The sequence below is a fragment of the Salvelinus fontinalis genome, chromosome 31 (assembly GCF_029448725.1).
Source record: "Salvelinus fontinalis isolate EN_2023a chromosome 31, ASM2944872v1, whole genome shotgun sequence".
Taxonomy (NCBI): Eukaryota; Metazoa; Chordata; class Actinopteri; order Salmoniformes; family Salmonidae; genus Salvelinus; species Salvelinus fontinalis.
Window position 1 is genome coordinate 18937563 of NC_074695.1, and position 22425 is coordinate 18959987.

At 40.7% G+C, this 22425-nt stretch overlaps 2 protein-coding genes across 5 annotated transcripts; one reads left to right on the plus strand and one right to left on the minus strand.

Moving 5' to 3' along the window:
• Positions 1-2966: 2966 nt before the first annotated feature.
• LOC129829738 (melanocyte protein PMEL-like) lies at positions 2967-13743 on the plus strand. Of its 4 annotated transcripts, none has more exons than XM_055891631.1 (7): positions 2967-3204; positions 3425-3597; positions 3770-4005; positions 10078-10212; positions 10349-10510; positions 10629-10974; positions 11173-11277. In XM_055891631.1, the coding sequence occupies exons 3-7, from the start codon at positions 3870-3872 to the stop codon at positions 11189-11191; spliced, it is 798 nt and encodes a 265-aa protein (XP_055747606.1). In that variant the 5' UTR covers positions 2967-3204; positions 3425-3597; positions 3770-3869; the 3' UTR covers positions 11192-11277. The 4 variants fall into 4 exon arrangements, with proteins under 4 accessions (XP_055747606.1, XP_055747605.1, XP_055747604.1 ...); XM_055891629.1 differs by lacking the exons at positions 2967-3204; positions 3425-3597; positions 3770-4005; positions 10078-10212; positions 10349-10510 and adding exons at positions 11485-11607; positions 11867-11975; positions 12525-12730; positions 12907-12997; positions 13293-13743 and having other exon boundaries at positions 10835-10974; positions 11173-11382; XM_055891630.1 differs by having other exon boundaries at positions 3425-4005.
• A 55-nt stretch (positions 13744-13798) lies between these two features.
• Positions 13799-16432, minus strand: LOC129829737 (tubulin alpha chain-like). The gene is made up of 4 exons (XM_055891627.1): positions 16291-16432; positions 15226-15448; positions 14969-15117; positions 13799-14864 (listed from the first exon to the last, which is right to left on the minus strand). The coding sequence occupies exons 1-4, from the start codon at positions 16291-16293 to the stop codon at positions 13884-13886; spliced, it is 1356 nt and encodes a 451-aa protein (XP_055747602.1). The 5' UTR covers positions 16294-16432; the 3' UTR covers positions 13799-13883.
• Positions 16433-22425: the final 5993 nt, after the last annotated feature.

The window sequence follows — 22425 nt, forward strand, 5'->3', positions numbered from 1 at the left end:
GACATTCTCTATGGAAGACATGAACGGTAAAATAACGAAGGAACCCCTTTCAAATTCAGCCGCAAGTTATTACAGGAATTATAACGCGTCGACTATTTCTCTCTAAACCATATACCTTTGACTAATCTAGAAACTATCACCTCGAAAACAAAACGTTTATTCCGTTCCGTATTTTATCTAACGGGTGGCATCCATGAGTCTAAATATTCCTGTTACATTGCACAACCTTCAATGTTGTCATAATTACGTAAAGTTCTGGCAAATTAGTTCGCAAAGAGCCAGGCGGCCCAAACTGTTGCATATACCATGACTCTGCGTGCAATGAACGCAAGAGAAATTACATAATTTCACCTGGTTAATATTGCCTGCTAACCTGGATTTCTTTAAGCTAAATATGCAGGTTTAAAAATATATACTTGTGTATTGATCTTAAGAAAGGCATTGATGTTTATGGTTAAGTACACATTGGAGCAATTACAGTCATTGATTGATTGTTTTTTATAAGATAAGTTTAATGCTAGCTAGCAACTTACCTTAGCTTACTGCATTCGCTAACAGGCAGGCTCCTCGTGGAGTGCAATGTAATCAATGCAAGATTGATTCCCCGAGCTGACAAGGTTAAAAATATGTCGTTCTGCCCGTTCCTAGGCCGTCATTGAAAATATGAATGTGTTCTTAATTGACTTGCCTAGTTAAATAAAGATTAAATAAAGGTGTAAAAATAATAATCGGCAAATCGGTGCCCAAAAATACCGATTTCCGATTGTTATGAAAACGTGGAAGTCGACCTCTAATGGATACTATATTCATGTTAGCCTATTTATTAATCTGTGTTGTGTACAGACTGGTGTAGTTACTAACTATTTGTAACAAGCAGCCCAGACTTGCTGCTGTGACTCGCGAGGGCCATGGAATTGTGTTCTATTAGCACAACTAGATAGTTAGCCAGTTAGCTAACGTTGTGTGTAGGCCTAGGCATACGCTTCCTGCTGAGAACAAAAGCCAAGCAGGGGCCGTTTGTCAAAGTTATTTATTATTAACGGGGTTCAGGTGTATTAAACACGTTCTTATATTTTGATAAAAGCATTGGTTTTGTTGGCCATAGTGTTTGGGTGATATCAAAGATATGTGGCGCTGTTGTGGGAGCTAAGCTGGCAAACTTTTTCTGCTATTACGAGTGGCTAGCTAGCTAGTAGGCCAAAAACATCCTGGGACAAGCGAACGTTAACTGGCGTTAATTAACTACATAATATAAATGGTATTGGTGAGGTCCAATGCTGTAATGTGATAAAGTGCCCCTGTGTATTAAAGCTTGTTAGTTTCTTATTTCTGATAACATGTCATTGGCTTCTTCGTGGTCATTTATTAATTACTTCCTTAACTACAACAAATTCTGACCCAGAATGTCAAACTGGTCTCAGAGTAATTCGTATTATTGTGTACGTAAATCAAAGAAACATAATTTAGTATGATATGTTACATTTCGTATGGTATGTATTAATTTGTTCATGTGCATCATCCATTTTGTATATGTTACTAAATACAATTCTTAGCAAAACGTACAATATGTTACGAATTCTAGCTAGGTTGCTTACATTAGCTAGCTCACTAATGTTAGCTAGGTTAGGGTTACGTTTAGGAGTTAGCTAACCCTTCCCATGGCCCTGTCCCCTAACATAAAAAGTAGTTAAAGTTGCTAATTAGCTTAAATGCTGAAGTTGTCCTTGATGATATTTGAACTCGCAACCTTTGGGTTACTAGACATTTGTGTTTTACCTCACCCATCCACCCCAACCATACTAAATGGATTGACTCGGATTTACATACAGAATCTGAAAACTCAGACCAGGTTGAGAATGCTGTTCTAGCCAGCTGGTATGTTGTTCTAGCTAGCCAGTTATGTCCTACTATGTACCATCAGTCAACAATAAGAGGAGTTACAATAGATCACTTAGTTACACCCACAACTAGCTAGTTTAGTTGAAAATAATTTGGTAGCTGCTGTTACATAACATAACTGTAATTTCTCAAAAAATACTTTGAGTTAAATCTCGCTGAGATATTATGTTATCCTTACCCCTTATGTATCAGGTCCCAGCTAACAATTAATACTGCTATTGTGTATATGCACCGATTCTACATGATCCAGTCCTTCACCAGGTTCCACAGAAATGTAAGTACTTTTGCACACTGACAGCCTCCCTTGCACAATTGTGTCTTGTAAAGTTTTAATTAAATCTTATGTGAAATGCATAATGCGTAGCACTAACAAGACACCAGTTTTGATAAAAATTTATAACTTTTTTTTTTTACCCCTAGGTCATAGCTCCAGCAACACTGTTCCTGGCTGCAAAGGTTGAGGAACAGCCCCGCAAGTTGGAGCATGTTATCAAGGTGACCCATGCATGCCTCAACCCTCAGGACCCTTCACCAGACGTCCGCAGTGATGTAAGTCTCCATGGTCTGACCACTCCACTTCAAACTCACTATGACACTTGCAGTGTGATCCTCTGACAACAAACTGATTGTGTAGATCCAGTGTTCTACCTTTTTTGATATTTTTAAGCTGTTCAACTGTTCTGGGGAACTACAGTAAGCTTCGTCATGTGACAGGTGCAATGAACGCAATCAGCTTTATCTCTTAACATGTTGCCTGAAATTATTAACTTAAAGTAGCTACAAATTTTCACATTTATTTAAAATCTTAAAATAGTCAAACTGTGTGAAAATGCCCTAAAAAAGCCTAAGGTCAGGTCCGTGAACAACACACACAAATCAACTTTACATGTCCCATGTTTACTGTACTGTGGTAGTAGCAAGATGCACTCTAGTGCCCCCTGTATTCTCTGCTTGCCATCACATATTGCCCGAGTCTCAACTGACTAACCATGTTGACGCTTAACTGTATCGTTGCTGCTTCAGCACCTGGTGCTCCCCTAAAGTATGTATTTCCCTTCCAGAACCACTAATGAACAGGATAAGGATCCACGTGTTGCCGTCAAGCTGGGGCCATTTGTCCCAGACTGCCCGTACCCAAGAGCCCAAGGCCTGTCAAGGCCCTGCTCCCAGCCCCGCCTGGAGGGAGTTCTGCATCAAACACGTCCTGGAGGACAAGAACACCCCCTACAGACAGTGTAGTTATGTGTGTAACAAGAATGGCAAGCGCTTCCCGAATGCAGCCCCTAAGGTTGAAAATAAAGAATGGTGAGTGAAGCAACTTGGATATAAATGTCTTCTATCCAGCTCTCAAAACAACAACTACATGTTGTATGTAGGCTTAAATTGGGGAAATCCCTTGAAGTGTATCAATGAAGTGTCCTTTTCAAGTTTGTTTGCCATAAATACATTGGGAATATCTGCGCCATCTGTGATTCTCTGTGACCTTAGTTCTTATCTGAAGTGTGACTCTTATGTCTACGTTCAGGGTGACCTTCTGCGTGGAGCACTTTAGGTGGAATGCCATGGCTCTCCAGGCCCAGTTGAGGAAGGCCTCATCTGGTCCCTCTCCTGAGGCCTTCCTATCTCTGCTTAGTGGATACAACTGCACTGAGACCCATGAGCAGGACAGTGGCCGCAGTGAAGCCAGCCTCATCCTAGGTGTGAAATGCTTCTGCACCATCTTTTTTCTTTCTACACATATGCATTGGCAACATATTTTAACCTCCTATTTTATTTATCAGAGACCATGCACAACAAAATGTGTTGCACCATATTTAACAGCTCATTTTTTACTCTCCGGTGTCCTGATAGCTGTTCTTTTTTATAATAGTTGCTATTCCAGGTAAAGGGAGCATTTACTATTAAGTGCATGGTCCCATTCCTGTACATTCCTCCACTGCATTGAGCCAAGTCACAGTCCAGGGGAGCTGATGAGGATTGTCTGTCCAGCTGTCCTCATCTACAGAGTGAGGGTGAGCAGGGACCACTCGTTCCTGACCAGACCTGTAGTGGAGACCCAGACAGTGAAGCTGACAGCATTGACAATAACCACAAGGACCCACTTAAGTAAGACTGCAATATTCAGATACTGTGTTCTCTACCACATTACATACAGTTGAAGTCGGAAGTTTACATACACCATAGCCAAATACATTTAACTCAGTTTTTCACAATTCCTGACATTTAATCATAGTAAAAATTCCCTTAATTAGGTCAGTTAGGATCACCACTTTATTTTTAGAATGTGATGTCAGAATGATAGTAGAGAGAATGATTTATTTCAGCTCTTATTTCTTTCATCACATTCCCAGCGGGTCAGAAGTTTACATACATTCAATTAGTATTTGGTAGCATTGCCTTTAAATTGTTTAACTTGGGTCAAACGTTTCGGGTAGCCTTCCACAAGCTTCCCACAATAAGTTGGGTGAACTTTGGCCCATTCCTCCTGACAGAGCTGGTGTAACTGAGTCAGGTTCATAGGCCTCCTTGCTCGCACACGTTTTATCAGTTCTGCCCACAAAGTTTTTTTTTATAGGATTGAGGTCAGGGCTTTGTGATGGCCAGTCCAATACCTTGACTTTGTTGTCCTTAAGCCATTTTGCCACAACTTTGGAAGTATACTTGGGGTCATTGTCCATGTGGAAGACCCATTTGCGAACAAGCTTTAACTTCCTGACTGATGTCTTGAGATGTTGCTTCAATATATCCACATCATTTTCCTGCCTCATGATGCCATCTATTTTGTGGAGTGCACCAGTCCCTCCTGCAGCAAAGCACCCCCACAACATGATGCTCCCACCCCCGTGCGTCACGGTTGGGATGGTGTTCTTCGGCTTGCAAGTCTCCCCCTTTTTCCTCCAAACATAACGATGGTCATTATGGCCAAAGAGTTCTATTTTTGTTTCATCCCAGAGGACATTTCTCCAAAATGTATGATCTTTGTCCCCATGTGCAGTTGCAAACTGTAGTCTGGATTTTTTATGGCAGTTTTGGAGCAGTGGCTTTTGTCGTTATAGGACTCGTTTTACTGTGGATACAGATACTTTTGTACTCATCTCCTCCAGCATCTTCACGGGGTCCTTTGCTGTTGTTCTGGGGTTGATTTGCACTGCTCGCACCAAAGTACGTTCATCTCTAGGACACAGACCTCGTCTCTTTCCTGAGCGGTAAGCCGGCTGCGTGGTCCCATGGTGTTTATACTTGCGTACTATTGTTTGTACAGATGAACGTGGTACCTTCAGGCATTTGGAAATTGCTCCCAAGGATGAACGAGACTTGTGGAGGTCTACCATTTTTTTCCTGAGGTCTTGGCTGATTTCTTTGGATTTTCCCATGATGTCAAGCAAAGAGGCACTGAGTTTGAAGGTAGGCCTTGAAATACATCCACAGGTACACCTCCAATTGACTCAAATGATGTCAATTAGCCTATCAGAAGCTTCTAAAGTTATTTTATTGTAAAAAAATAATAAAAAAAATAATATTTATTAAGTATTTTCTTTACTGCATTGTTGGTTAAGGGCTTGTAAGTAAGCACTTCACTGTAAGGTCTACACGTGTATTCAGCACATGTAACATAATGTTTGATTTGATGTCTTGTTTTGAGGTGTTTCGACTGATTTCACTTCTATGCTAATATGGCTAAAATTCGCTAGCTAGCTTATCAACAACTAACAATGTATTTGAGAGACAAGTACTCTTTGTGCAAATGTATATATGTTTTCAATAAACATTTGGAGACTAAATATATTTTGTTAACAATCTAAGCCAACCCTGTCTGTTTTGCCCCAATGTTCCGCATGCATCGGTTTTGTTGCTAAATAACCAACCTGTTTATAGCACCGTAAAACCACTCTGCTTGACCTTCCATGTTCAATACAGTGCCAGTAGAGGGCACAGTGTGATATTTTGCTGCAGACTATACAGATAGTTTGCAAGATTTCGTGATTAACTTGTTAGCAAATGCATGTGGGACCTCTGTTCAAGGTTCTCCAGCCACCCAAGTCATAGACTGCTCTCTCTGCTACCGCACAGCAAGCGGTACCGGAGCGCCAAGTCTAGGTCCCAGAGGCTTCTACACAACTTCTACCACCAAGCCATAAGACTCCTGAACATGTAATCAAATGGCTACCCAGACTATTGGCATTGCACCCCCTCCCCCTCTTTTACGCAGCTGCTACTCTCTGTTTATTATCTCTTCGTAGTCACTTGAATAACTCTAACCACATGTACATATTACCTCAATTACCTTTACTAACCGGTACCCCTGCACATTGACTCTGTACCGGTGCACCGTGTGTATAGCCTCGCTATTGTTATTTTACTGCTGCTCTTTAATTATTTGTTACTTGTATTTTCTTTTTTTTAGGTATTTTTTCTTAAAACTGCATTGTTGGTTAAAGGGTTTGTAAGTAAGCTTAACAATGTAAGGTATTCTACACCTGTTGTATTCGGCACATGTGAAATTTGATTTGATTTCAATAGCTGACATTATTGATAATATGTTACAGACTGCACCAAATTAACGTGAGTTCATACTGTCTGCGATAGAGATCAAATGACTCAATCCTAGATCTAAGACAGGGAGAAACAGACACTCAACCCCCCCTTCCTCCCTGGCTCCATCCGTTGCTAGGTAATGAATAAGTTGCTTGGATACAGGCCTAGTATCCACCGAAAGCGTCTTTATCTCTTAGTCACATGTCCAAGCTTGAATAACAGCACTAATGGGGAGGAGGACAGAGCTGCATCAGTGGGGGGTGTGACTGTGGCTTTCCTCCCAGACAGTCCCTACCCCATTCCTTGTTTTTATTTTCACTCATCCTGCGTTCAATGAAACAGGGACAATACGGTTTTCTCAATGTAGTATGTGCTGGAATAGAACAAAATGTAGTGAAAAACAAGCATGCTGGCAGATACCCATGGACTTCCAGTTATTGCGCTAACGCTAGTTTATTACTGGCTTGCGAAACTGCCTCTTACTTCATTCACACTGTGCATCGAGACATACAACATTCATCCACGAGTTCATCTGACTCTGGATAAGTAGATAAAGGGCTTCATTGGCAAAATCCTGAAGTATCCCTGCAGTGGAATGACAACAATCAGTAAGCAAATAAACAAGCATGCTGGCAGATACCCATGGACTTCCAGTTATTGCGCTAACGCTAGTTTATTACTGGCTTGCGAAACTGCCTCTTACTTCATTCACACTGTGCATAGAGACATACAACATTCATCCACGAGTTCATCTGACTCTGGATAAGTAGATAAAGGGCTTCATTGGCAAAATCCTGAAGTATCCCTGCAGTGGAATGACAACAATCAGTAAGCAAATAAACATATTCACAGTCAACAATATGCTTATTTTTCAAAAGTGGCTTGTATCATTCTCTTTCATTCAATAGAGAAGCTTCAACTTGTTCATAGAGATCATCAGTAGGCCCAGAGGCGTCATGCCCATAAGGGACACAGGGGCATGTGCCCACTCAGATTTGTACTGTTTAATAATTATTATTATAATACTGTAATACTACTAGCCACCTGGCAATTTTCTGATGAAGAAAAGTAATCTAGATTCTTCAGCTCGTGGCAATTTTCGGGCCAATCTCCAACCATCCATTCTTTAAAACCTCTCTGTGATAGGCGGGACGCTTGCGTCCCACTTGGCCAATAGCCAGGGGAAATGTAGAGCGCCAAATTCAAAAATATTATATAAAATCAAACTTTCATTAAATCACACATGTAAGATACCAAATTAAAGCTACACTCGTTGTGAATCCAGCCAACATGTCAGATTTCAAAAAGGCTTTTCGGCGAAAGCATAAGATACTATTATCTGATGATAGCACAACAGTAAACTAAGAGTGTAGCATATTTCAACCCTGCAGGCGCAACACAAAACGCAGAAATAAAATCTAAATCATGCCTTTGACGAGATTCTTTTGTTGGCACTCCAATATGTCCCATAAACATCACAAATGGTCCTTTTGTTCGATTAATTCCGTCCATATATATCCAAATTGTCAATTTATTTGGCGCATTTGATCCAGAAAAAAACAGCTTCCAATTTGCACAACGTCACTACAAAATATCTCAAAAATTACCTCTAAACTTTGCCAAAACATTTCAAACTACTTTTGTAATACAACTGTAGGTATTTTTAAACGTTAATAATCGATCAAATTGAAGACGGGTCTATCTGTTTTCAATGCAGGAGGGCAACAAACTAACGCTACTTTTTTAGTCTTGCGCAACTCTCAAACAGTACATGTGACATTACACTGATTCCAGATGGCCGTACTTCTTCATTGCACAAAGGAATAACCTCAACCTATTTCCAAAGACTGGTGACATCCAGTGGAAGCGGTAGGAACTGAAAACGGTGATTAGAAATCTAGTATCCCAATGAAAACTCATTGAACAGACAGTGACCTAAAAAATAAAAAAAAATGAATGGTTAGTCCTCGGGGTTTTGCCTGCTACATAAGTTCTATTACACTCACAGACATGATTCAAACAGTTTTAGAAACTTCAGAGTGTTTTCTATCCAAATCTACTAATAATATGCATATCTTATATTCTGGGGATGAGTAGAAGAAAGTTGAAATTGGGCACGCTATTTATCCAAAAGTGAAAATGCTGCCCCCTATCCTAGAGAAGTCTGTCACGAGAGAGACTACAGTATTTGTATTGTTTTTTTCTCCATTTGGAGACTACAGTGCCATGTTACTGTCTGCAAACATTAAATTTTGAGGTTAGATATCACGTTCTCTTTTTCTACATACACTACATGACCAAAAGTATGTGGACACCTGCTCTTCAAACATCTCATTCCAAAATCATGGCATTAATATGGAGTTGTTCCCCCCTTTGCTGCTCTTCAAACATCTCATTCCAAAATCATGGCATTAATATGGAGTTGTTCCCCCCTTTGCTTCTGTAACAGCCTCCACTCTTCTGGGAAGGCTTTCCACTAGATGTTGGAACATTGCTCTGGGGACTTGCTTCCATTCAGCCAGAAGAGCATTAGTGAGGTCGGTCACTGATGTTGGGCGATTAGGCCTGGCTCACAGTCGGCGTTCCAATTCATCCCAAAGGTGTTCGATGGGGTTGAGGTCAGGAATCTCTGTGCAGGCCAGTCAAGTTCTTCCACACCGATCTCGACAAACCATTTCTGTATGGACCTCGCTTTGTGCATGGGGGCATTGTCATGCTGAAACAGGAAAGGCCCTTCCCCAAACTGTTCCCACATAGTTGGAAGCACAATATTGTACAGAATGCCATTGTATGCTGTAACGTTAGGATTTCCCTTCACTGGAACTAAGGGGGCTAGCTCAAACCATGAAAAACAGCCCCAGAACATTACTCCTCCTACATCAAACTCTACAATTGGCACTGTGCATTCGGGCAGGTAGCGTTCACCTGGTATCCGCCAAACTCAGATTCGTCAGTTGGACTGCCAGATGGTGAAGCATGATTCATCACTCCAGAGAACGCATTTCAACTGCTTCAGAGTTCAATGGTGGCAAGCTTTACAAGACTCCAGCCGACGCTTGGCATTGCGCATGGTGATCTTAAGCTTGTGTGCGGCTGCTTGGCCATGGAAGACCATTTCATGAAGCTCCAGACAAATAACTATTGTGCTGACGTTGCTTCCAGAGGCAGTTTGAAACTCGGTATTGAGTATTGCAACCGAGGACAGATGATTTTTACGCGCTTCAGCACTCTGCGGTCCTGTCCTGTGAGCTTGCATGGCGTACCACTTCACGGCTGAGCCGTTGTTTCTCCTAGACATTTCCACTTCACAATAACAGCACTTACAGTTGACCGGGGCAGATCTAGCAGGGCATAAATTTGACGAACTGACTTGTTGGAAAGGTGGCATCCTATGACTGTGCCATGTTGAAAGTCACAGAGCTCTTCAGGACAGGCCATTCTACTGCCAATGTTTGTCTATGGAGATTGTGTGGATGTGTGCTCGATTTTATACACCTGTCAGCAACGGGTGTGGCTGAAATAGCCGAATACACTAATTGGAAGGAGTGTCCACATACTTTTGTATATATAGTGTAATTCATAATACATACTCCTCTGTCTAAAGACAAAGCAGAAACCAACACTCGCCCTGTTTTCCTCCAGGAACAAATTACCATCAGTCTGAGCCAGTGTATCCTGCACAAAACATGGACTGGAATGGTATCTTTCCTGACGGAACACCTTCCAAGAAAGGCGGTGTCAAGCCCCCTGCATATGTGTTTGTATGGAAGACATGGGGTAAAGTGCAGCTGCGACCCCTCTCACCTATTAGGGCCTACGTAATTCATGTTTTACTTAATGTCTGCTAAAAATGTTATAAACCTGTAATAACACTGTTATAAGCATGTAATAAGCCATTTTCTTTGCTTTACAGGTCAGTACTGGCAAGTGTCTGATGGCACATCCTCCTCCCTCACCATTGGGACAGACGATGTCCCTCTGGGTTCCTACATCGTGGACATTGTAATCTACCACTACCGCAGCCATGAGAAGTTCATCCCTCTGGGATACGCTTTAACACAGTTCTCCATCACTGGTTAGTGTCATAAATGGATGAATGAATGGATGAACGAATTAATGGATGAATGAATGAGTAGCTGACTTGAAAAATAAGATAGGTGTCTGAGGGTTTTTCTCCATCTCTATATCTTTAGATCAAATCCCCTTCGCAGTCTCGATGACCCAAGTGAACGACGTCAACGAGGCAGACCTGAGCTTCGTCCAGAACAGAGCCATAGCCTTCACCATCAGCCTCCACGACCCCAGCGAGTACCTGAGTGACGCCGACATCACCTACAACTGGGGCTTTGGTGACAGCAGCGGGGCGCTCATCTCCAGAGAGCTGACTGTCACCCACACCTATATAGTGGCTGGTGGCTTCAAGCCCCAGGTGGTTGTACAGGCCGTTATCCCTGATAAAGCATGTGCCACACCAGCTGGTGTCAAACCCACTGGTAATGCTGTCACCATCGGGCCTGCAAACCCGGGCCGGCACAACAGGTCATTCTCATCTTGAAGCGCTTTAGTCCAGAAGTGAATTTCTAAAGTCTTAACTTGGATTCTTTGCATCCTTAGTGTCTTCAAGAAGAGAGGATGTGGGGAATCATGGAAAATACTTTTGAGATTCACTCAATATGTAGGCTATGCCAGGATTGACAAAGCAAATAGAACATTTAATCGTCCTGTTTCTACCTCTAGTGAGAGCTCCTGCTGCTGATGCGTCAGCTGCTCCAGTGATGGTGGCCACACAGGAAGCTACAATAAATGTAGGCCCATCAGCTCCCGCTGAGACTGACACAGAGGACATCACTGAGGAGGGAGCCTCCACCGCTCGGGACACGAAGATACCTTCTCAAGTTAATCCTGACACTCCAACTGGCCCTGCTGCTGAGGAATTAGAGCCAGCAGGTGCTGTATGTTCTCAACAAATTAACTGTTCATCTAATGTGCTTTAGATTGTTGGATTTTCAATTTAGTAACTGGAATCCATTATTGTTTCTCCTGATACAGGACAGACTGCTACAGGCCAAGCTCCTGTGGGGATAGTTGTTAAGCATGAAGCCAATGACAAAAAGGATGATGACTGTGTGATCTATCGCTATGGGTCCTTCTGCACTGGCATTGACATCGTTGGTAAGTCCACTGTCTCTAAATAAATCAAATAAAATTTTATTTGTCACATGCGCCGAATACAACAGACCTTACAGTGAAATGCTTACTTACAAGCCCTTAACCAACAATGTAGTTTTAAGAAAATACCTAAAAAAAGGCAAGAGATAAGAACAAGAAATAATTAAAGAGTAACATGTAACATGTAAATCTCTATCCTATTATTGTATTTGATTTACATTCAGGATTATTTTACGGACCGTCTTTCTGTCTTTGTATTCAGAGGGCATTGAGAGTTTGAAGATAGTGCAAGTGGACAATGCTGTGATCAAGATGGATGAATCTGAGGTTGAACGAAACGTAGTGGATCTAACTGTCACCTGCCAAGGGAGGTGAGTATTCCTTCTCCAGACCCAATTAAGGGAGACTGTCTCAGACAATCACACCATTTATTATTTCCCTAAGCAGACAAATCCACTAGGTATGTAGACCTATATTCCACCACTTAGGCACTAGGATCAGTTTCATTGCCCCAGATCACAGGATGCTGCTGAGGGGAAGATGGCTCATAATAATGGCTGGGTTGAAAAAATGGAATGGTATCAAACACATGGAAACCTCGTGCTTAACGTGTTTTATACCATTCCATTCACTCACTCCGTTCCAGCCATTACTATGAGCCCGTCCTCCCCGATTTAAGGTGAAACCAGCCGCCTGTGCCTCAGATCAATCCTAATCCTGGATTTAAAATCATTCTTGCATTTTAGTCCAGTATTAGTCTGGGTCCGGGAATTCATATTCAGAAAACTGTAATGTCCTCAGAGAGGCAATTCATCTTGCAGCAGTCATAAAACATATCACATCTAATAATAAATAGCAAAGAAATCCGGTCCTTAGAGTTTCACTGAGTGTTTCTGACCCTGTGACTGTTCTCCATCCAGCCTTCCCACAGAGGTGTGCACGGTGGTTTCCGATGCAGACTGTTTTATGCCCATCCACACCATGTGTAACACAGTGGCCCCCTCTTCTGAGTGCCAGCTGGTACTGCGTCACTTTTTCAATGACTCCGGCATCTTCTGTATCAACGTGTCCATGACCAACGATGTCAGTCTGGCAGTCACCAGCGCCAAATTTAGCGTGACCGTGGGTATGTACTGTAAGATGTCTGCTCTGCACATCTGCCTCGCCACGTCTTGAACCTGGGTCCCTGGGACAATCAGTCCAACACCTATTGTTATTGGTAATAATATAATTAATATATTGTAATATGATGTTATATTAAGTTGTTTTACATAAATTATTGTCTGGGTTTTTTGGTGGCAGGTTCCAGTCTGTCCTCAGCGGGCACTGTAGCCATGGCGATGGTGGTCCTGATCGTTGCCCTGGTCGCAGGAACCATGGCCTACACTTACAAGTGAGTCACAAATCAACATTGGTCTACTCTAGTCACAGCTCTCTGAAGAGTTCCATATCACCACAAGGTATAACCTTTTCAGCTTGCTTGAGACATGACCCCTATGGTGTCTGTCTACACTGTATAGCCATGTTTCAGGGCAACTGTATGCCGCATATTGTACCATTGATAACACTTTTCTCATGACCTTTTTATCCTTTATTTTACCAGAAGAGTCACATTGAGATTTACACATTTTTGTAAGTGAGCCTTGGAAAAAATGAATGTAATTAATCATTTTCCTTTTGTTCCACAGACGGTTCAAAGCCTACCTTCCTCTGAAGGAGGAGTCTGTGGTTGGCTCCACCTCCCAGAGCGCTGAGAGCAGTCCTGGTTGGAGCTCTGGGTCTCTACTGTTCTGGAACCTTCTGAGTTGATGGGGCCTTATAGAGAACAGCCCACTTCTCGATGACAGGCTGGTGTGAATGGAAAACAACCCATTCAACTGCCAAATACACAACAGCATAGAAACATCTTATTTTCATCTGTCATCTGAAATGTTTTGCTTTTTCTTTTATCGTTTTTTAAATATATTTATTTTTAACTGAAAGTTCATTAATGGATATAATTTGGCTTATTTCCATCAAACTTAAATGTGCATCCTCAAATGTTTATACTGGAAGTTTTATCAGTGAATAGTATTGTAAACTACTGTGAAGTCAGACATTTTTATGTCTTTTCCCCATTAAAATCCCCCCAAAACTGTACTAATGTCTTTTTGTCAAGATAAGGTGGTGAATAAGGTCCAAGAGCACAAATAGCTAATTGATTCAATGTTTTATTAGGTATCATAATAAGATCATGCAACAGTAACAGTGTTTGACAATGGCATGCCTGCAGGGGCATTTCAATACTCTTCTCCCTCCTCCTCTCCCTCACCCTCAATGGAGTCAACCCCTACCTCTTCATAATCCTTCTCCAGGGCAGCCATGTCCTCTCTGGCATCAGAGAACTCTCCCTCCTCCATGCCCTCACCCACATACCAGTGCACAAAGGCACGTTTGGCGTACATCAGGTCAAACTTGTGGTCAAGCCGAGCCCAGGCCTCTGCCACAGCAGTGGTGTTGCTCAGCATGCACACAGCCCTCTGGACTTTGGCCAGGTCTCCACCAGGGACTACAGTAGGAGGCTGATAGTTGATGCCAATCTTGAAACCAGTTGGACACCAGTCAACAAACTGAATGGAACGTTTGGTCTTGATGGTGGCAATGGCAGCATTGACATCTTTGGGTACCACGTCACCACGGAACAGAAGGCAGCAAGACATGTACTTGCCGTGGCGAGGGTCACATTTCACCATCTGGTTGGCCGGCTCAAAGCAGGCGTTGGTGATCTCAGAGACAGAGAGCTGCTCATGGTAAGCCTTCTCTGCAGAAGTAACTGGGGCGTAGGTGGCCAGAGGGAAATGGATACGGGGGTAGGGCACCAAGTTGGTTTGGAACTCTGTCAGATCAACATTGAGGGCACCATCAAATCGAAGGGAAGCAGTGATGGAGGAAACAATCTGGCTAATGAGCCTGTTGAGGTTGGTGTAGGTAGGACGCTCAATGTCGAGGTTCCTACGGCACATGTCATAGATAGCCTCATTATCCACCATGAAGGCACAGTCAGAGTGCTCTAGGGTGGTGTGGGTGGTCAGGATGGAGTTGTAGGGCTCCACCACAGCTGTGGACACCTGGGGAGCTGGGTAGATGGAGAACTCCAGCTTGGACTTCTTGCCGTAGTCAACAGACAGGCGCTCCATCAGCAGGGAGGTGAAACCAGAGCCGGTGCCACCTCCAAAGCTGTGGAAAACTAGGAAGCCCTGAAGGCCTGTGCACTGGTCAGCCTGACGAGAAAGAGGAACACATCAATAAATGGGCAGAAAAAGATGTCCACATTATGAACAGATAGTTGATAAAATATTTAATTCAGTCATTCTGAAATTCCCACCAGTTTGCGGATCCTGTCCAGCACCAGGTCGATGATCTCTTTGCCAATAGTGTAGTGTCCACGAGCGTAGTTGTTGGCAGCATCTTCTTTGCCAGTGATGAGCTGTTCAGGATGGAATAACTGGCGATAGGTCCCAGTGCGCACCTCATCTGAGGAGAGAAAATTAACAGCTCATTAAGGAGCTCAATAGCAAGAAAGCAAAGGAAAACCTCTTTGACATACCCTTATTTCAATTAAATGAGAAACAGAAATCTTACCAATAACTGTGGGTTCCAGGTCCACAAACACAGCCCTGGGGACATGCTTTCCAGCCCCAGTCTCACTGAAAAAGGTATTGAAGGAGTCATCTCCTCCGCCAATGGTTTTGTCGCTGGGCATCTGCCCGTCCGGCTGGATCCCATGCTCCAGGCAGTAGAGCTCCCAGCAGGCATTACCAATCTGGACTCCAGCCTGACCTACATGGACAGAGATACACTCACGCTGGAAAATAAATGGAAAAAAATGTAATGTAACAGAATTACAATACATTTGACAAAAATGTACAATTGGCTAAAACACCACCTAGTGGAAGAATGGGTAGGCTACATGTAAACTAGACAACCGTTACAATGGATAAACTTGAGAACATTACAATGGAGACAAATCAACTGATGTGCAGAGGAATATTGCCATTTACACCTATGGCCATTACTAAGCTGACAAGGAGGTCATATTACATCACTAAGGAATTAAAAGGAAGCTGGGGTGGAATAGGTTTATTTTCAGGGTTAAACTAGACAGTCTACAACTGTAGACACGTGTTACAGTAGAGAGAGACATATATTCCCCTTCTGTCCCCACCTAGTCTGCCCTCTCCCACCTAGCAACACAATGGATGACCTTAAGAATAAGATCCCATTTTATTCCAATCTCCTATCCATTACCTGGATAGATAAATAAATGCTGCTGTATTTGATGAATACTGTACAATTCAACTGTGTTCAATAGCTACCAAAAAGTATGCATTCTAAATGTAGTGTTCTTTAATTCCATCCCCATTTTATGTAATAGCCTTGTGATAAACAGAAATAGCATGCAATACCTATCCCAAACGCGTTGATTCAGTCTACGTAAATTCGTCATTTAAAAGTGGGTTAGCAACACCAAGATGTTGCAAATTCGCCCCTATTTCGAATTCATTGACCGATACAATAAAAGTCGACCCATTATAGCCACTATACGGTCGTGTAGTGATTGTCTCATCATTTGAGAAATTCTCAACAGAAAACATCATACACGTAATTATTTCAGGCTTATTATTGCTGAAAAACTACATGACTTACCATTTTTTCTGAGGAGGATCGAACAATAAGAGAAAATACAAAGAAATAGCCTACGCAGAGAGATCTCTATTTGTGTCTGAATTAATGGGTGTACTGTACGCTCAGCCCGTCAGCGCCGACGCAACAACTGCTGATGGAGATGGGCGGCGCTCCCAGATTTATGCACAGCCAGTGCACACTATGTAATGCGCCTGTATGAGGCTGACATTTACGTTTTTAAATCGCTTTGCGATTGAACAAAAAAAAGAAATGTTATGTAGGGAGAAGACATATTTTCTCAAATTGAGGGAATGCATGGGAAGGTAGTGGATTTACCCTAAATGATGTCCTCTGTCACCCTGTTTAAAGATATAGTTCACCCCAATTAAAAAAGCATCTTATCACGAATACCACTGAAAGTGAGCAATCCAATGTTTAGATGTAGGGACAGCTTTATCATTATAATTGATGACAAATCAATGGGAGTGACCGTGGAAGCCATGTCAGAATGCTCCAAAAAAACCTGCCAATGTCACCATACCTAAAACAAATACCCACATTTTTAAGTATGGTTATGTATAAATTTGCATCCAAAGTCATTTTGTGGAACAGTACCGGATAAATCATGTAGAATGGCAGAATTAGGAGCCAATCCTTCTCACTATCCTCCTCCTATCTCTCCTTCCTCTTTGTCCTAGACACTCCTCAATGATGATGTCATCCATCTGGGCTGATCACGTGATCACAGTGTCTTGCTGCTGAATGCACTGTGCTGGCCTTAGTGTATGTATGTTAAGGAAGTAATCCGTTTATCTTTCAACCCATCTATCCAATTCAATACCCACGATGACCAAACATGTATTGACTTTTAGGGCTCAGGTCTCTGCAAGTGCATTTTGGTAATCCAAGCTTTCTGATAAAGCCAGAGCGTACATCACGATACTCATGTTCCCTAGAAGGATTACACAACATCCGATGCTTGAAAATCCTGCATTTTGTCAGACTATCCCGAATACTGGAATTTGGCTGGCAGCTATTTAAATTAAAGTTAACATCAGTTTGTACTACAAAGTCATGTGCTACAAAGTGAATTGTCGCCTCGATACATTCTCTGCAAAATCCACTCAAAAGCATCTGTGACACAAACTACACTAGTTGTATATATCTGTGAATGTATTGTAATGTTTTAAAATTGTATAAACTGACTAAATTTTGCTGGACCCCAGGAAGAGTAGCTGCTTCCGAGGGATCCATAATAAATACAAATACAAATAGCTATTTAGAGCTTTATTTTGAACTTTTCTAAATATAGCCCACCCAGTGAGCAAAAATGGTTGAAATTACGTATTTTCAATCAGTTTTACTCACTGGGCGGCTTACCAAGCAACAAAGATGTAAAGTGTGGGGTAATACAGTAAGTGTAAGTGTGATTTAGGCAAAACAAGACGTGTGGCCCCATGCAAACTGTTCCAGTAGAAGGTCCTCATTCCCCAACAGTTGAGGGACAAGGAGGAGCCTGACATTAAACAGTTGCAAGCAAGAAGAGGGTGGAGTGTTTGAGATGGGAGTGGTCCTCCATGGAATGAGCACACTTTTCCTTTAAAGGTCCATTGTAGAAGTTTTTAGTATCTCAATATAAAATAATTTCTGTGTAATACTTAAGTACCTTACTGTGATTGTTTTCGATTAAAATGATCCAAAATAAACAAAAATAGCTTATTTATCAAGCAAGAATTTTGCTAGGACTGTCTGGGAGGGGTCTGAGCAGGGAGGGGAAAACTGAAAACTATCTGTTATTGGCAGAGACGTTTGTAACTCTTTCTTATTGGTCTATTAACTAATTTACCGCCTGGTGACATCACCAGGCAGGTCAAAACTCCATTCCACCAAAACAGGCTGACATTTCAGGCGGTCTTTTCAAACAACTCTTACACTAAAAGTGCATTATCATAATTTGCACAATTTCACAGTATTATTCCAACCTTATAGTGTGGAAATATACAGTATATAAAACACAGGTATATCATGTTTTGGACTGCACTGGGCCTTTAATGGAATACAAAGCCTTCAATGCAGTCAAAAAGCAGTTATAGTGTAACGATCGTCTGTTGAATTAGGTGTGGACCAAAGCACAGCGTGGTAGGTGTTCATGTTATTTTTATTTAAACAGAACATTAAACAAAATAAAGAAAACAACCGAAACCACAACAGTTCTGTCAGGTACTCACACAAAACAGAAAACAACTACCCACAAAACCAACATGGAAAATGGCAACCTAAATAGGCTCCCCAATCAGAGACAACGAGAAACAGCTCTCTCTGATTGGGAACCAATTCAGGCCACCATAAACCTACAATCCCCTAGACCATACCAAATCCCCATAGATAAGCAAAACCCCTAGACAAGACAAAAAACCCTAGACAATACAAAAACTAAACAAACCACCCTTGTCACACCCTGACCTAACCAAAAAATAAAGAAAACAAATATAACTAAAGTCAGGGCGTGACATATAGGCCTACTCAGGGGTGTCATGCGCCCCAAAAATCTAAGGGGGCACAAAGTACGTGAGAATGGGTGGGTGGGGGTGGGGGGGGTACTGTGGGAGTAGTGGTACTGTGGGGGCTGACCCTTGTGGCTCAGTTGGTATGGCGTTTGCAATGGCGTTTGGTATGGCGTTTGTCAGGGTTGTGGGTTAGTTTCCCACAGGGGACCAGTACAGGGGAAAAGTATGAAAATGTATACACTTTAAGTCCAGAGCTTCTGGTAAATGATTGAAATGTAAAAAATGTCCAGAAGTTGGAGAATTTAGCATTATGCTTAATTCTAAGTAAAAAATAGGTATATATATATATATTTTTTTTTTTTCTTTTTTGGGGGGTGGATCAGCTTAATATTGCGGAAAGAATGTTGCTTCCAATGTAATTGTCTGCATCATTTCCAATCCCCCATATTTTGTTGGGTAAATATATATATCCATTCACGTATGCATACATATACACATATATACATACACATACCTACATAGACATACATACTTTTTTTAAAGAGTATACCTTTATTATTATTCCCCGCAAACCCTAACACCGATCCCCCAATTGGAGTAAACTGATAAACATTTCTGTTTTTACCTTCAATTTATACATCTTATACACATTTTACAGACACAGTCTACTTTATAATAGTTCTCTCTTGTTTGTTCTTAGTCCTTCCTCTATTTCTGTTGTCCATCCAGTTTGATTTCCACTTGTAACTGTGCTATTTCACAATAGCTCCGCACCTATACACATTTCACAGATCCCGTATGCCCTACATTGTTTATCTTGTTATTAGTCCCACCCTTCAGCTCCACTCAACCTTTCCCATCTATCTTCCAACATCATCCATTTCGGATTTTTATTTGCCATATATTTTTCAATTGTGCTGTGATGCTTCACAAAAGATTTGAATCTTCCTATTCTCATAGCTTCCATGGATTGTAAATTAAAAATAAACATTTTTGCTAAAATAATTATTATATTATTGATTGATTGACTATGGCTTTTCAAATCCCCCAGTATTGCTATCTGTAGCGTTAGTTCTACGCAAATGTTGCAATTCTTCAACCATTCCTGGACCTGTGACCAAAAACGAGCTACATGCGGACAATACCAAAATAAATGGTCTAATGACTCTGCCTCCTCACAGCAGAATCTACAGAGCTGGGAAGAATGTATCCCCCATATATATAACATTCTATTAGTTGCAAGAATTTTGTACAATAATTTAAATTGAAAAATTCGAAGTTTTGAATCCGGCGTTGTTTTGCGTATCAATTCATAAACCATGTGCCATGGAATGGGTACATCGAAAATCTCTTCCCAACTATTTTGCAATTTATATGGCACAGCTGTAAGTTTTTTGGTCCTTAAATTAAATTGGTATATGTTTTTATTTATCACACTTTTCTTTAACCATTTATGTTCTTTAATATAAGGCCGACATACAAGTTCCTTACTTTTATCCCCTTCCACCTGCCTCTTCCATTTTTGTGGTAATGCCGCAAATAATTGGTTGTAATTTTGGGTAGAGCAGACATTTCCATATGTCTGTGTTAGCTGCATGTGTGACATTACTCCACCAGTCCTATTTATGATATCATTCACAAAAATTATACCTTTTTTAAACATTTCTTCGATAAATACAGTTTTTTTATCAATTACTATATTTGAATTTAACCACAAGATTTGTTGTACTATTTGTTCCGTCCTTTCAGGTGGATTAAACTGAAATTGCAACCAACTTTCTAAGGCTTGTTTAAAAAATAAAGATATTTTGGAAATTATTTCCTTTTCAAGCAACCGAAAGTGAGCAGGTGTAATCTGAATAAAGGGAAAAAGGCCCTTCTTGAACATAGGATGAGACATTCGTACCAATCTACTAGAGAACCAGTTTGGATTTAAGTATAACTTTTGTATGACTGATGCCTTTAGTGAGAGGTCTAAGGCTTTAATATTTAATAATTTCTGCCCTCCGAATTCATATTCGTTATATAAATTAATTAATTAATTTTAATTTTATCTGGCTTGCCGTTCCAAATAAAATTGAATATTTTTTGTTCATATAATTTAAAAAGCAGGTCACTAGGTGTAGGCAAAACCATAAGCAAATAGGTAAACTGTGATATGATTAAAGAGTTAATCAGGGTGATTTTCCCACAAATAGACAGGTATTTTCCTTTCCATGGTAGCAAGATCTTATCTATTTTTGCTAACTTTCTATAAAAATTTATTGGAGTGAGATCATTTCTTTCTTTTGGGATTTGTATACCGAGTATGTCCACATCACCGTCAGACCATTTAATTGGTAAACTACATGGCAATGTAAAATGTGTATTTTTTAGTGATCCAATACGTAATATGGTACATTTATCATAATTTGGTTTTAATCTAGAGAGGATGGCAAATGTATCTAGATCCTCTAAGAGGCCGTGGAGAGATTCTAGTTGTGGTTTTAAAAGAAAACATGAATCATCAGCGTACAATGACATCTTAGTTTTTAGGCCCTGGATTTCTAATCCCTTAATATTAATGTTTGATCTAATTTTAACAGCTAACATTTCGATGGCAATAATAAATAGATATGCCGATAGTGGACAACCTTGTTTTACTCCTCTAGATAGTTTAAAACTTTCTAAGATGTAGCCATTATTTACTATTTTACACCTAGGGTTACTATACATAATTTTTACCCATTTTATAAGAGATTCCCCAAAATTGAAATATTCTAGGCATTTATATATAAACTCCAGTCGTACTTTATCAAAAGCCTTTTCAAAATCAGCTATGAAAACCAGGCCTGGTGTCCCCGATATTTCATAGTGTTCCATTGTTTCCAGTACTTGCCTTATATTATCTCCATGTAAAAAACCTGTCTGATTAGGATGAATAATATCTGACAAAACTTTTTTTATTCTATGCACCAAGCATTTTGCTAGGATTTTTGCATCACAACACTGAAGTGTAAGAGGTCTCCAATTTTTTAAATGGACTGGATCTTTATATATACCACTTGGGTCCTGTTTCAGTAATAATGATATCACACCTTCTTGTTGCGTGTCTGATAATCTATCATTTATATAGGAGTGGTTAAAACAAGCTAATAATGGTCCTTTGAGTATATCAAAAAAATGTTTGTATACTTCCACTGGTATGCCATCCAGTCCTGGAGTTTTCCCATCCTTAAAGGCCCCAATTGCATTAAGTAGTTCCTCCTCTGTAATTAGGCCTTCACATGAGTCTTTCTGTACAGATGTTAATTTTACATTATTATTAGGGAAAAAATCCATACAATTAGTTTCAGTTAGTGGAGATGGAGGAGCCTGAAACGAAAATATATTCTTAAAGTACTTTACTTCCTCTTTTAAAATATCATTTGGTGAATCATGCGTGACTCCATCATTTGTAACAAGTTTTAATACGTTTTTTTTGGTAGCATTTCTATATTGACGATTGAAAAAGAATTTGGTGCATTTTTCCCCATATTCCATCCAGTTCGCTTTATTTTTGTAATATATTACACTGGATCTTTCTTGAATAAGTTCCTCCATTTCTTTTTGTTTTTCCTCTAACTTATTCTGTGCCTCTATGGTACCGTTTTTATTGTTATCTAACTGT

Bases quoted from the DNA above. Each gene is read 5' to 3' on its own strand.
- LOC129829738 (XM_055891628.1), top strand. From the start codon at position 11,118: ATGCCAGGATTGACAAAGCAAATAGAACATTTAATCGTCCTGTTTCTA. The intron at 11,976-12,524 runs GTGAGTATTCCT...TTCTCCATCCAG, and splicing joins ACTGTCACCTGCCAAGGGAG to CCTTCCCACAGAGGTGTGCA. The intron at 12,998-13,292 runs GTGAGTCACAAA...TTTGTTCCACAG, and splicing joins ACCATGGCCTACACTTACAA to ACGGTTCAAAGCCTACCTTC.
- LOC129829737 (XM_055891627.1), bottom strand. The intron at 15,118-15,225 runs GTAAGATTTCTG...TTCTCTCCTCAG, and splicing joins CCTGGAACCCACAGTTATTG to ATGAGGTGCGCACTGGGACC. The intron at 14,865-14,968 runs GTGGGAATTTCA...CTTTCTCGTCAG, and splicing joins TGGACAGGATCCGCAAACTG to GCTGACCAGTGCACAGGCCT.